We start from the raw sequence: 15,573 nt of genomic DNA, 5'->3' as shown, positions 1-15,573 counted from the left end.
CACGGCTCCCCAATGCTGCCATCTTCACCCGGTCTTCCTTCCTGGTTTCCCGGGTGCCAGCTGTGTGAGTGGCCGGGGCTGTGATGACCTCAGTCTTGCGCATGCACACAAGAGCCCTCAGCTTTGGAACGGACCTCTGAAGGTCTGGCATGGTATGCCGTCCCTTTATAGCGCATGCGCCAGTGACATCACTGGCTGCATGTTGTGTGAATATCTCCTAAACAGTGCAAGTTTAGGAGACATTTACAGTACCTAAAGGTAAGCCTTATTAAAGGCTTACCTGTAGGTACAAGTCTAAAAGTGGAGTTTACCTCCACTTTAAGACCCATACACACTATACAACTTTTGTTGTCAGATTTCCTTCAGAATTACCAAAACCATGTAGTGCAAGGGCCTGAAAAAGGGTATAGGTAGGAGTGGTGCTATGCCTCAGATGTCAGGGCCTGCCTGATTGCATGCAAATTGAAACTCTTAAGGTTTGACCTCATATTATATGGTTTTCGGAAATCTGAAGTAAAAAATCTGCAGTAAATCTAATATGTGTATGGGGCTTTAGAGTATCTTTCTAATGGGACATAGAAGGCAATGAATTTTGTATAGTATAGTGGGGAAAGGTTAGAAAATCTATCAGGTGTCTATAATTGTGTCAGGGTAAGGACATTGATGGTCAGCACCCAGGATGACATCCAAAATAGTATTCCTTTATTAAGTACATGTACAAAGCTGTAAAACAGCCTACACATTTCAGACATTAGTCCTTAGTCATGACTAACATCCAAAATGCGTAGGCTGTTTTACAGCTTTGCACATGTACATGGTGTCAGCAACCTCAAGGTCTGAGCACCGGGCGAAGCTTTTATGTGGGAATTTTGCAGTGGCTATGCGCCTGTTTTCCTTGTCTATAATGGTGTGTGTCCCCTTTGAAGAAATGAATCCCATTAATGGGATTCCCCATTACTTCCTGTCCTTTAACCACTTGCTGCCTGCCATATAGCAAAACGAAGTTGGCAAAGTGGTTGCGATATCCTGACCGGACATCATATGAAGTGGTCAGGATAACAAGCAGCTGCCGGGACGTGCATCACGGCGATCGTTGTTGCGGCGTGTCAGTCTGACACACCGCAATTCCGATCTCTGACGGAGAATCTTTACCACGTGATCAGCCGTGTCCAATCACAGGTGATCAGGATGTAAACAGGAAGAGACGTTTATCGGCTTTTTCTCACTCATGTCTGGCAGACGCGAGTAGAGGACAGCCAATCAGCTGCTCCTCTGATGGCGAGTCTGTGCTGATTATTTTTCAGCGCAGCCCCCCCTTGGATGCCCAACCAGGGACACCAGGGATGCCACTGGGACCATTGGGGATGGCACCACTGATGACCACCAGCTACGGCATCCCTGTTGGCCATGGGTGGCAATGTGTGCCCCCACATGATGCCAATGTGTGCCCACACATGATGCCAATCAGTGTCTACCAGCAATACCTGCCAGTGCCTCCTAATCGGTGATGCCAATCAGTGCCATCTATCAGTGTCAATCAGTAGCACTCATCAGTGTCCAGTGCCACCTATCAGTGCCCACCTATCAGTGCCACCCATGCGTACCCATCAGTGTCACCTTTTAGTGCAGCCTATGAGTGCTCATCTGTGCCATCTATGAGTGCCCATCAGTGCCGCACATCAGTGTCACGTATCAGTGCCGCCTAACAGTGCCCTTCGGTGACCCATCATCAGTGCCCATTAGTTCCGCCTCATTGGTGCCCCCTCATCCGTGCTTATCAGTGCCACCTTATCAGTGCCCGGCAGTGCAGCCTCATCAGTCCCCATCAGCGAAACAGAAAGCATACTTGTTTACAAAAATTTATAACAGAAACAAAGAAAAACTTATTTTTTTTCAAACTTTTCAGTCTTTTTTTATTTGTTTAGCAAAAAAAAAAAAAATGCAGAGGTGATCAAATACCACCAAAAGAAAGCTCTTTTTGTGGGAAGACAATGATAAAAAAATGTGTTTAGGTACAGTGTAGCATGACCGCGCAATTGTCATTTAAATAGTGACAGCGCTGAAAGCTAAAATCTGGCTTGGGCAGGAAGGGGAGAAAATGCCCGGTATTGAAGTGGTTAAACACAACATGAAGTGAAAAGAAAGCTCTCCAAAGTGAGGTAAACGTGGAAAGGGGCAAATATGCACACTGGAAGATTTCCCCTCTATTTCAGTTTTGTTGACAAATCAATATTTCTATTTTTCTCATCACTTTCAGTCCTGATGATAGCAGTCCCCAGGAAAAATAAGGAGAACAAATCTTCCTAATGGCAACACAAAATAAAAATCTTGGGAAATAGAAGAAAAGTGTGGCGTGCTTATGAAGAAATAGATGTTCAGATTTAAAGCAGTTTAGAGGGAATGATTATCCGTAGGCAGCTCTCCCAGTAGTGGTGAGTGGTGACCAAAAGTTGACTGTTTACTTGACTGGGGACTGGGTGTGCAGGAAAGCACCGAAAAAAGAAGATAGAAATAGTGAGGTATGAATACTTTTTCAAGGCCCTGTACAGAAGCCTTTTTCAACTTTAAGGATTCAAGTGAAGTACCTCTTTAAATATATTCCCTGCATGCTATATTGTCAGGGCCGTCTTTAATATTGATTGGACCCTGGCAAAACTTTTCTTGGGGGCCCCCCCCCATGCAGTTTCGCTCCCCACCTGCTCTGAGACATACAAAAATTAGCGGTTAGACTCAAAATCAGTTTACTGAATCAGATCAGACAGCTATTGTGATTGGTTGCCAGAGGTTAATGTATCATTACCGCTCACTGACTGGTTGCTAGAGGTTACAGCGCAGCTCAATAATTAGTTGCTAGAGGTTACAGCACATGATTTCTGCTTGTTGATTGGTTGCTAGAGATTACTGTGGATATGACCTCAGGGGGGCATGATATACATATCAATGCCGCCAACCGCTGATATTTACATACGAATGCCGCCACTATTTCCACATGAATGTCGGTTATTTACATGTAAACACAGGGTCTGCAGGTGAGTCATCTGTACACAATAGGGCAGAGCTGGGCAGTATTAGTAGCAGCACTTCACACTGAGATATTGGGACACAACACAGGACTAAACCTCAAGGGACAAGGGAATTTAAACCAGGATAGTTGGCAAGTATGAGGCAGCTGCTTTGGGCCCCACAAAAATGACAGGGACCAGGGCAGCTGCCCCCTTTGCCCTGCCTTAATAACAGCCCTGTATATTGTACATGAGCAAAAAAGGGCATCAATTTTGTTTGGGTACAGCATTACAAGTGTGGTTTGCCTACAGTCAAGCATGGTGGTGGGAGTGTCATGATCTGGGGCTGCATAAGTGCTGCCGGTGTCTTGTCAAATAGGGTCCTCCATCAGATGCTGTCCCCTGCGTACTGCGCATGCGCAGTACACAGGAACACAGATTCCGAAAATTGCCGAGGATGAACGGCGCCTGCGCCGTGAGTCCAGGTTCTATCCCCACTATCCAAGTGGACATAGAGTTAGAATAAAAAAGAGCCGAGCGCAGCGAGGCCGAGCCCGAAGCGTGGCGAGCGAAGCTCGCCCGCGAGGGGCCCTCTAAAATTCACAACCTTATGTCCGCTTGGATGGTGGGGCTACCACCTCCTCTCACGGCGCAGGCGCCGTTCAGCTTCGGAGATTTTCCGAAGCTTCGTCCGCTCCGTACTGCGCATGCGCAGTACGGAGCGGACACATATTGATGGCCGGACTCTATTAGGCAGAACACCGTTACTGGGGAGCTACAGTTCCTTGAGGGAACAATGAATGTCAACATTTACCATGACATACTGAATCGGAGCCTGATCCCCTCCCTTCGGAGACTGGGTCGCAGGGCAGTATTCCAACATGATAACGAACCCAAACACACCTCTGGTAAGACCCCTGCCTTGCTAAAGAAGCAGAGGGTAAAGGGGATGGACTTGCCAAGCATGTCTCCAAACCTAAACAGGTTTGGAGACATCGCATCGTATACTAGCTCATTATGAAATACTTACCTTAGAATGATACATTAGCATCGGCCCTCCGAGTACAGCACAGACATCTTCCACTGGAGTTATTTCCAAATTCGCGGCTACAGCACTGTGATTGGCTGGAGCCGGGATGATGTCACTCCTGCACATGTGCGCGGGAGCCGCCGTTCACGTCACGACCCCTGAAGAAATGGCACCAATGGTCAGTTTCTTCAGTGTGCACTCGCAGATGACGTTGGCAGCAGCGCATATACTGAATATCTCATAAACTGTGTAAGTTTAGGAGATATTTAAGGTACCTACAAGTAAGTTTTGTTATAGGCTTACCTGTAGGAAAAAGTGGTGTAACAGGGTTTACAACCACTTTAAGGCAGTGCTGGAAAAAAATGGTGGCCACACAAAATATTGACACTTTTGGCCCAATTTGGACATTTTTACTTAGGGGTGTACTCACTTTTGTTCCCATCAGTTTAGACATCAATAGCTGTGTGTTGAGTTATTTTGAGCAGACAGCAAATTTACAGTGTTATACAAGCTGTACACTCACTACTTTACATCCTTTTCAGCAAAGTGTCATTTCTTCAGTGTGGTCACATGAAAAGTTATAAAATATTTACAAAAATGTGAGGGGTGTACTCACTTTTGTAAGATACTGTACACTAACTGTCCCTAACTGGGCTGTGCACATCCATATACACACACACGCACAGTGCCGGTAAGTCACACCCCACTCCCTCCTAAGCCCTTGTACACACGGTCGGAGAATCTGTCGGAATGAGTCTTATCGGACCGTGTCGTCAGATAATCCGACTGTGTGTGGTATGCATCGGACTGATTCCGTCCGAATCTCCGTCCGACCCAATTTTCCAACATGTTGGAAATATTTCCCGACCAACTGGGCCGGACGGACCTAATCCGATCATGTGTAGAGCATTTTGATCGGACCAAGTGCCACGCATGCTCAGATCAAATTCCTACATCAAAGCTATTGGCTACTAGCCTGAATGTAGTCCCATCGTAATGAAATTACGTCATCATGTTCTGAAAGATCTGATTTGGCCCGACTGTGTGTATGCAACAGTTTCGGACACAATCCGTCGGACTAAATCCGACGGGCAAAATCCGATGGATTTGGTTGGCAAAATCTCTGACCGTGTGTACGTGGGCTCACAGGAGTTTTACTGACAGATACAGAAGCTTTTTTCAACTTTAAGGATTCAGGTGAAGTCCCTCTTTAAATATATTCCCTACGTGCTATACTGTACTGTAATTTTCAGAACTAACATCCCTGGCCTGTAGCTCATTTTACTCATTGACCACCAGGCTGCTATCACTCAATACTTGCTCTCCGCTTCTTGGTGGTGGGCTGAAGGGCAGCTGAAATGAATGATAGATAAAACATACATTCAATTCAAGTAATTTTAATTAAAGCATTGAGCACCAAAATGCCATTCTTTATTAGTCACAGATAAAACATAAACCGTAAGTTAGTCTTTTTGTCTTATGTGATTGTTTCTATCATCCAAATAATAGAATATGTTCACAAAGAAAAAATTCCAGTGCTGATTTCCAACAGCGGAATCCCTAGATGTATTCCTGTAGTCCATTCTGAAGAAAGGTGATCCGTTATACTCTCACACACCATGGTTTGAATGTTCCCGGTTCTGGTGCTGGACACTATGAAGAATAAAACATAAGCATTATGCTTTCACATACAACGTATTCATATATTCAATAAATACGTATCATTCGCCATAATTATGACATCAAGATTAGACATTCGTTTTGGTCCAAATATAAATTCAGCCAAATTTTTGGTTATTCTGAGACGTTTATTTATCCAAATCTCTGAATGAAATAGTAAGAGCCCATTCACACAGGGGCAACACGACTTGTAGGCGACTTGAGTCAGGCAACTTGGACACGACTTGAGTTAAGATCACAGCGCGACTTGGGACGACTTCAAAACGACTTGTGATGACTTCAAGCCCGACTTGGGACGACTTACAAGTCGCCCCAGGCCAGGCGACTTTTGCCGAGGCCAAGCAGAGAATGAGCTCAAGGGGGAACTCCACGGCAAATTTCTGAAAAAAATTTGGCGTGGGTTCCCCCTCCGAGAGCATACCAGGCCCTTAGGTCTGGTATGGATTCCAAGGGGAACCCCCTACGCCGAAAAAACGGCGTGGGGGTCCCCCCCAGATCCACACCAGACCCTTATCCGAGCACGCTACCCGGCCGGCCAGGAAAGGGGGTGGGGACGAGCGGGCGGCCCCCCCCCTCCTGAGCCGTACCAGGCCGCGTGCCCTCAACATGGGGGGGTGCCTTGGGGGAGGGGCCCCCCCCACCCCAAAGCACCTTGTCCCCATGTCGATGAGGACAAGGGCCTCTTCCCGACAACCCTGGCCGTTGGTTGTCGGGGTCTGCGGGCGGGGGGCTTATCGGAATCCGGGAGCCCCCGGATACCGGCCCCCCACCCTATGTGAATGAGTATGGGGTACAATGTACCCCTACCCATTCACCTGTGGAAAAAAAGTACAAAAAAAAAACACAACACAGGGAAAAAATATTTTATTGCACAGCTCCGGGGGTCTTCCGTCTTCGGGGGTCTTCTCGCCGGACTCCTCCGCTATCTTCTTGTAGCTCTTTTACTAGCGGAGGAGTCCGGCTTTCTTCCTCCCACCCGCCGGCCTCTTCTCCCGACTTCGGGGGTCTTGTCCCCCTCTTCGGTTCTTCTGCCGGGCCACCGCGCCTTCTTGTAGCTCTTTTACAGGCGGTGGCCCGGTCTTCTGTCGTCGCCGTCGCCGCCGCCGCCGCCGCCGCCTTCCGTTCTTCTTCTTCTTCTTCTCCAGGAGATGTTGACACGACGCTCTCTCCGGCCGGAATGCCAGAGCCGCCCTGCGCTGCCACTTATATAGGGACAATGGGGCGGTGTCACATGGGTTGATGTCACATGGGTTGGTCACATGGGTTGATGTCACATGGTAAGGGGGCGGGGTCACCATGTGACATCAACCCATGTGACCAACCCATGTGACATCAACCCATGTGACACCGCCCCATTGTCCCTATATAAGTGGCAGCGCAGGGCGGCTCTGGCATTCCGGCCGGAGAGAGCGTCGTGTCAACATCTCCTGGAGAAGAAGAAGAAGAACGGAAGGCGGCGGCGGCGGCGACGACAGAAGACCGGGCCACCGCCTGTAAAAGAGCTATAAGAAGGCGCGGTGGCCCGGCAGAAGAACCGAAGAGGGGGACAAGACCCCCGAAGTCGGGAGAAGAGGCCGGCGGCGGGGAGGAAGAAAGCCGGACTCCTCCGCTAGTAAAAGAGCTACAAGAAGATAGCGGAGGAGTCCGGCGAGAAGACCCCCGAAGACGGAAGACCCCCGGAGCTGTGCAATAAAATATTTTTTCCCTGTGTTGTGTTTTTTTTTTGTACTTTTTTTCCACAGGTGAATGGGTAGGGGTACATTGTACCCCATACTCATTCACATAGGGTGGGGGGCCGGTATCCGGGGGCCCCCTTATTAAAGGGGGCTCCCGGATTCCGATAAGCCCCCCGCCCGCAGACCCCGACAACCAACGGCCAGGGTTGTCGGGAAGAGGCCCTTGTCCTCATCGACATGGGGACAAGGTGCTTTGGGGTGGGGGGGCCGCACGCCCCCCCTCCCCCAAGGCACCCCCCCATGTTGAGGGCACGCGGCCTGGTACGGCTCAGGAGGGGGGGGGGGCGCCCGCTCGTCCCCACCCCCTTTCCTGGCCGGCCAGGTAGCGTGCTCGGATAAGGGTCTGGTGTGGATCTGGGGGGGACCCCCACGCCGTTTTTTCGGCGTAGGGGGTTCCCCTTGGAATCCATACCAGACCTAAGGGCCTGGTATGCTCTCGGAGGGGGAACCCACGCCAAATTTTTTTCAGAAATTTGCCGTGGAGTTCCCTCTTGAGAGCTGATAATTCTGTCAAAGTCGCCTCCGTATAAACGGAGATCCGACTTGGAGGCGATCTCCATTGAAATCAATGGGTACCGGTCGCCTACAAGTCGGATAGAAGTAGTACAGGAACCTTTTCTGAAGTCGGAGCGACTTCAGTAGTGTGCATTAAGACGGCTCTCATTCACTTACATTGCTTTTTAAATGTTGTCCGACCTGAGGCGACCTGAGGCGACTTGGGGCGACCTGAAGTCGGATCAGGAGTTGCCCCTGTGTGAATGGGCTCTAACACATTTTGTTGAAATTTGTTTAATTTTGTTTCCTATATTTGTTTTCTAACTTTTCTAGATTCAGTAACTCCTTAACAACCAGCTATTCTCCATACAGAGTTTGAATCGGTTAATCATTTTTCAACCATATTCGAATAGTTCTGAAAATGTGGAATTCGTTGCAAAAAATAAATAAACAAAACGTAATTTAATCAAACAAAATGAAACAAAACAAATTCCGAAACTAATCAACTAAATGAAATTAGTAACATAATGAATCTATCTGAAACTCATTTTTACGTTCTGCACATGTCTAATCAAGATTAGCAGCAAATTAAATAGTAATAGATTAGTAGTAAAGTAATTAAATGATACAAGTGTCGTACTCAATAGGTAAGAAAACTCAACAAAGATTGAAAATTTGCTACTTCAATCTGCCAAAATAATCCTAGGCCCTTCTACACACGGTCGGAGATTCTGACAACCAAATCCGTCGGCGTAATTCCGACGGATTAATTCCAGAAGAGGTCCGGAAGTGATGTTGCATACACACGGTTGGACTAAGTTGTCGGAAAATCCGATTGTACATAACGTGATGACGTTATTTCGTTACGACGGGACTACGTTCAGGCTAGTAGCCAATAGCTTTGGTGTAGGAATTTGATCTGAGCATGCGTGGCACTTTGTCCGTCGGAGTAGGCTACACATGATCGGAGTATGTCCGATAGGCACATTTTGACGGAAAATATTTCCGGCAAGTTGGAAAAGTTGGTCCGACGGATATTCCGACGGAAACAGTCCGATGCATACCACACACAGTTGGAATATCCGACAAAACGCTCTGATAGGAAACATACCGATGGAATCTCCGACCGTGTGTACAAGGGCTAGGACATCTGATCTACGATTCCAACGTAAAGAGTATTTCTATCTTTGCAGTGAAAATGAAGAAGTAAACCGACTATATTTATTCATTACATGTATATAGTGGCAACAATTTATGCAGCTCTTCACAGAATGTACACTATATTGTCAAAAGTATTGGGACAACTGCCTTTACACGCATATGAACTTTAATAGCATCCCAGTCTTAGTCTGTACGGTTCAATATTGGATTGGCCCACCCTTTGCAGCTATAACAGTTTCAACTCTTCTAGGAAGGCTGTTCATAAGGTTTAGGAGTGTGTATGGGAATGCTTGACAATTCTTCTAGAAGCGCATTTGTGAGGTCAGGCACTGGACGAGAAGGCCTGATTCGCAGTCTCTGCTCTAATTCATCCCAAAGGTGTTCTATCTGGATGAGGTCAGGACTCTGTACAGGTCAGTCAAGTTCCTCCACCCCAAACTCGCTCATCCATGTCTTAGTAAATCTCCCTCATAGGCTAATATGGAGGGGATAAAAAAAAAACAAAAGCTTAAAGAAGCAGCTTCTTTGAGCTATAGTGTGCATGAGGCTTAAGCTGAACTGCAGGCAGATATGAAAACACAAATGAATGCAGCTCTGTATTTTTTAATTCATCAACACATTTATTTCATTTTTTTAATGCAAGCAGTATAAGCACCTAATCCAACTTGGTTTAAGCCTTTTGCAATCCACTGTACAGAGTTCAGAAAAGAGAACAAGAAGCAGCACATGGAGCCAATTGGTTGTGCTGTAGTGCTCATGTGCTAAAAGGGGCCTGCTGATAGGAGATGAGAGCGAAGTAAGAGAGATGAGCTCATCAGTCTGCAGCTTATTCTTGTCCAATCTAAGGCTGGGAATGGGGAACAAATCAGATCCCTTTCCCTGCCAGACAGAACTGTGCTGTGCTGTTTGGCAGAGCTGTGTAAATCTCAGAAATTATGGAGAGAGCTAGAAATCCCTTTGTCGGGTAAAACAGCTACCTTATATGTATTTTTATCTAGTGTTCAGCTTTAAGTTGTAACAAATAGAATGGACTGAAAGGGCTTAATGATTTGAGCCCATCAGCATGGGCACGTGGCCACCCCCTTACTGCATGTGTAGTTTTAAATAAAAAATAAAGGAGGCATGGTCTCTTTAAATAAAAAAATTAAAAAGATAATACTGGGTCATGTGACACTGCAGTACTGCAGGACCATCACATGACCGCTGGAAACGTTGTAGAGGGTCACATGACCCATTAGAACATTCCAGAAAGGGGCTCATTATATAAAGCTGGTCCCGCGGGAATTTCCTCACCAGGTGGTCAGAGTCAGCAACAAGCTCAGAGGGGCTGTGTGACTAGAGCTGCTGCTGACCTGACCATGAAGACACTGATGAGGCATGTGCTGGAGCAGGCCGGGAACATCGGTGGAGAGGATTGGCTGTGGTGGTGCCTAGAGATGGGAGGAATGGAAGAAGAACAGCGAGGGCAAGTACAAGAAGAGGACGTACGGGAGGCATTAGAGGTACCTAGAAGCCGTCCAAGCAGAGGCAGGCTAGCGACTCACAGCCCTCAGATTCGCTGGCAGAACAAGCCAGGCTCGCCAACACGGCCGCATACCTCTCTGGAGGAAGGAGAAGTCAGTATGGCGCCTCCGGAAGAAGCGGTTAATCGGTGGAGGTGCGTCCATAAGGGCACATAGACACCGCCCCCTCTCTCCTGCCACCCCCTCTAGCACCAATAGATAATTGCATGAATCTTTCTATTGTCGCCGCTGCCACCCTCTATTCAGGAGTCCGGCCTCTTTTAGGGCACCGGATGCTAAATTACAGCAGCAGTTTTTTTTTTGAACCCCCTGATTAAAGCCATAGGTTCTAATAGGCCTCAAAAAAAGGTGACCTGCAAGTGCCATTCTGGGCTCTCGCAGGTCTTTCAGCTGTGTTAGAAAAGCAAATGAATATTCGCTTTTCTAACACTAAACCGCCTCTCCACCAATCCAGTGCTCGGATCTGTAACCTGTCACCTGATTAACTGAAATGACAGGCGTTGTGATTGGACGCCTATCAGGGGTCCAATCATAGCAGAGGAAGGGAAGAGAGGATGGGTGAAGACATCGAGGAGCTGTCCCACCAAGACAGGGTAAGTGCAGACGGCGGGCGGGGGGCACACTGGCAGCATTCGATATGGCACACTGGCAGCATTTGATGGGTTTTTTTTTTCAGAATTTTTCAGTTTGTTTGAGCCCCCCAAACATTTGTACTGCAGCTAATACTGAGGTAAATAGAAGAACCAGCCTTAGGGAAAAAAGGAGGAGGAGAGTATTATCCCTAATGCCGCCCAGGAGCAGAGGTAGGTGGGCGACTAAACCAGCATCCACTGGGATGGCTGAAGAGGAGGCAACTTCAGCAGGAATAATTACTCAACATATCCCACCCAGTAATAGTCTGGGGGTAGGCAAGTAATTCCAGTCAAAGTGAAAAAGAAATACCTATTGTGTCCACCGGAGGCTTTAGTGAGCAACACCTGACTAACTCAACGTAGGCTAAGACACCAGCGACATCTAGCGGTCAGGGTGAGTTATCACACATTTTAAATAACATAATGGAATCCATTAATAGGTTAGCTGATTGCGTTAACCCCTTGCCACCTAGGCCAATTCTGACATTTCTCTCCTACAGAAAATTACATAGACCCCCGAACATTATATATGTTTTTTTAGCAGAGACCCTAGAGAATATAATGTAGGTTGTTGCAACTTTGGTATTTGCGCAGCAATTTTTCAAAGGCTTTTTGATCGTCGGAGGCCGGGCGCAATTTTATGACGTCGCGCCCAGCCTATGCATTCAACCGAATGGTGCCGATTCAGCTGGGGAGCCAAGATCGTTTTTTTTTAGTTTTTTTTATTTCAGGCTTCCCAGCCTAGAGGTGAGATGTGGGGTCTTATTGACCCCATATCTCACTGGAAAGAGGACCTGTCATGCCATATTCCTATTACAAGGGATGTTTACATTCTTTGTTATAGGAATAAAAGTGATCAAAAAAATGTTTTGGGGAAAAAGTCATTCCAGAGTCATGCTTGTAAGTAACATTGCCGCGTGAAATCTCGCCATTGGGATACCACCTTTCTGCTCAGGTTAAGGATAAGATATGGAAAGGGCAGTTTGTAGACATTTTGTCATTACTTCCCTCTGCAAAATAATTTTTTAACAGAGAAGATAAAAAATCTGACGATAAGCCTGAGGAAGAGAGACGTAGGTCTGTGGCGAGGTCATTTCAAAATTGGTTTCAGGCTTTTACTATTTATGCTAGTGTTCTAGGGGAAAAACATCCCAAATACTGTACAGGTCTTTTCCAACACCTGTAGCATGTACTAGAAGCATACAGAAGCTTTGGTGGATTAGGCTGGTACCAGTATGCAAATATAAGTATGAATGCTCTCACTGCTCAGGACCTCATCCCTTACATAAATGTTTTAAATGGAGCGCCAATTTTCATGGTCAAAAAAGATAACCTGGCCAAAAGCTTACACTCCGGTGAATCTGCCAGGCATGCAGCAATGGCTTGAACTGTACCAAGATCAGGAGACAGCTAAGTTTTTAACTGATGGCTTTTCTAGGGGTTTCCCTTTACCTGTATTTAAAGAGGAAGTAAACCCTGATGGGTTTACTTCCTCTTTCATTCCCTGCAAAGGCAAAGCATAATGGACTACTATGCATCGCATAGTAGTCCATTATGTGTCACTTACCTGACACAGGAGCCAGCGAAGTCACTGCTGTCCCCTGCAGTCCGGCGCATCCATCTTCTCGGTGGGATCTTGCAGCTCCGCCGCTGTCATTCGGCGAAGCCGCGATGATGTCACTCCCGCGCATGTGCACGGGAGCCAACAAGCGCCGTAGACAGCGGTGCCTGTCTTCGGGCAAATATCTCCTAAACCGTATAGGTTTAGGAGGTATTTCTTGGACCTACAGTTAAGCCTTAATCTAGGCTTACCTGTAGGTCAAAGTGTGTTGTAAGGGTTTACAACCACTTTAAAGGCAATGGATGTGTATTAGTGAACAATTTTAAATCCGTTATGAACTTTAATCATATTGTTAGGGAAAAAATTGCATGAAAAAATTAGGGTAGGGAGAATAGCTGGACCATTTAATACCCCACCATTTCCAAATTTCAGAATATCCCCCTAGGGGATCGTTCTCAAAAAGGAGCCAAACTAATTTTGTTTGATCCATTATCTCTTATTCCCTAATGGTTCATCATTCAATGATGAGATTGATGAATGTCTATCTCTTATTGCACTTTTGAGGATGCCAATTATCATATTAGGAAATTTGGTAAAGCTGCATTACTTGCTAAAGCGGATATTAAATCAGCATTCAGACTACTGCCAATTAACCCGGCTTCAAATAATTCATTAGATCTGATTTTTGAGAATCAATTTTATTAAGACGTGTCTCCCTATGGGGTGTTCAGTCTCATGTGCGTACTTCGAGAAATTTGCTTAATTTCTGCAATGGGTGGTCTCTTGAGTCAGGTCATGAAGGTATATTGCACTACCTTGATGACTGTCTGTTTATCGGTCCTGCTCGTTCCCCTATTTGCTTCCTTATGCTGCAATTGTTTGGGATTATCACAAAAAATTTTGGGGTTCCTCTAGCTGCAGAAAAAAACGTGTTCCCATCTACATCTATTGAGTTTTTAGAGATAAAAACAGATACAAAATTATTAGAATTTCAATTGCCCTTGGATAAAATTGAAAAAATCAAAGCCATGATTTCTTAGTTTCTTAGCCCCTGTACACACGGTCTGAGATTTCGACAACCAAATCCGTCGGATTTTCTCCGTCGGATCTTGTCCGAAACTGTTGCATACACACGGTCGGACAAAGTTGTCGAAAAATCCGATCATTCAGAACGTGATGACGTAATTTCGTTATGATGAAACTACGTTCAGGCTAGTAGCCAATAGCTTTGATGTAGGAATTTGATCAGAGCATGCGTAGCACTTGGTCCGATCAAAATTCTCTACACATGATCGGAGTATGTCCGATCGAACCAGTTGGTCGGGAAATATTTCCAACATGTTGGAAAATTGGGTCCGACGGATATTCCGATGGAATCAGTCCGATGCATACCGCACACAGTCGGATTATCCGACGACACGGTCCGATAGGACTCATTCCGACGGATTCTCCGACCGTGTGTACAAGGGCTAAGACGTATGAAAATATTATTAAAAGAACTTCAGTCATTATTAGGACTCTTGGTCTTTCACGACCAGAGTTATGCCAGTGGGAAGGATATTCTCCCGTCCCCTATATTTATCCATGTCTGGATTGAAATCTCCATTTTCCCACATCAGATTATCATTAGAGTTTAAGGAAGACTTTCTGGTTTGGATGAAATTCTTTAACATTTACAATGGGCATTCATTTTTTCAGGAGGAATTTGTATTTTCGTCTGACTTGGAATTGTATACAGATGCAGCTAGGTCTTGTGGTTTTTCTGAAATATAGAATACCCACTGGTGCTGCGGTGTATCGCCAGATAGATGGATACAACTTAAAGCCACTAAGAGCATAGTTCTACTAAAATGATTCCCATTAGTAGTAGTGTTAGATATATGGGGTGAGAAATTCACTAATAAAAGAATATTAATTAACTCTGACAACAAGGGAGTCATTTATGCACTTAATTCTTTATGAACAAAATCCATGTTTGTTATAAAATTACTTTGGTACCTAGTTTATCTATGCTTATGCTTTAACATATGGCTAAAAGCAAAACATGTGCCAGGCAAGGAGAATCAAATGACAGATGCCTTATCTCAGTTACAGATATATGCAAATTCTTTCAGCTACTACCCAATACAGACGAGGAAGGTTAAGTATGTCCAGACCAACTGTGGAACCTAATTTAGAGATTCTGATGAATTCAATCAAGCATTCGTGGCTGATAGTACATGGGCTGAATATTCAGCTGCATGGTACCGGTGTATTCAATTCTCAAAGGAATTTGTTCAGCAGTTTCATTCTCCTTTGGAAAAAGACATCCAAGTATTTTTATGCACCCTTATGCAGCTAGAATTATCTTATAGCCACATTGCTAAAATTTTAGCAGGTGTATCATTTTTCTTTAACCACTTTCAGACCGGACCATTTTGCTGGTCAAAGACCAGACCCCTTTTTGCAATTCGGCACTGCGTCGCTTCAACTGACAATTGCGCGGTCGTGCGACGTGGCTCCCAAACAAAATTGACGTCTTTTTTTTCCAACAAATAGAGCTTTCTTTTGGTGGTATTTGATCACCTCTGCGGTTTTTATTTTTTGCGCTATAAACAAAAAAAGAGCGACAAATTTTAAAAAAATGCATTATTTTTTACTTTTTGCTATAATAAATATCCCCCAAAAATATATAAAAATATTTTTTTCCTCAGTTTAGGCCAATACGTATTTTATACATATTTTTGGTTAAAAAAATCGCAAAAAGGGATTAT

At 45.5% G+C, this 15,573-nt stretch overlaps 1 protein-coding gene across 2 annotated transcripts in view; it reads right to left on the bottom strand.

Annotated features, from left to right (window-relative positions):
* Positions 1-5,413: 5,413 nt before the first annotated feature.
* The window catches only part of XDH (xanthine dehydrogenase), a 166,728-nt gene continuing 156,568 nt past the window's right edge, over positions 5,414-15,573 (bottom strand). For both annotated transcript variants that reach the window (XM_077485875.1, XM_077485874.1), the window contains exon 36: positions 5,414-5,685. In XM_077485875.1, coding sequence (XP_077342001.1) covers positions 5,635-5,685 — 51 coding nt within the window. In that variant the 3' untranslated portion in view covers positions 5,414-5,634. The remainder of the gene's footprint in view (positions 5,686-15,573) is intronic.

Source organism: Lithobates pipiens, unplaced genomic scaffold (assembly GCF_037356315.1).
Source record: "Lithobates pipiens isolate NorthernLeopardFrog02 unplaced genomic scaffold, aLitPip1_a1.2 Scaffold_18, whole genome shotgun sequence".
NCBI classification, from domain to species: domain Eukaryota; kingdom Metazoa; phylum Chordata; class Amphibia; order Anura; family Ranidae; genus Lithobates; species Lithobates pipiens.
This window is presented reverse-complemented; position numbering and strand designations above follow the sequence as displayed.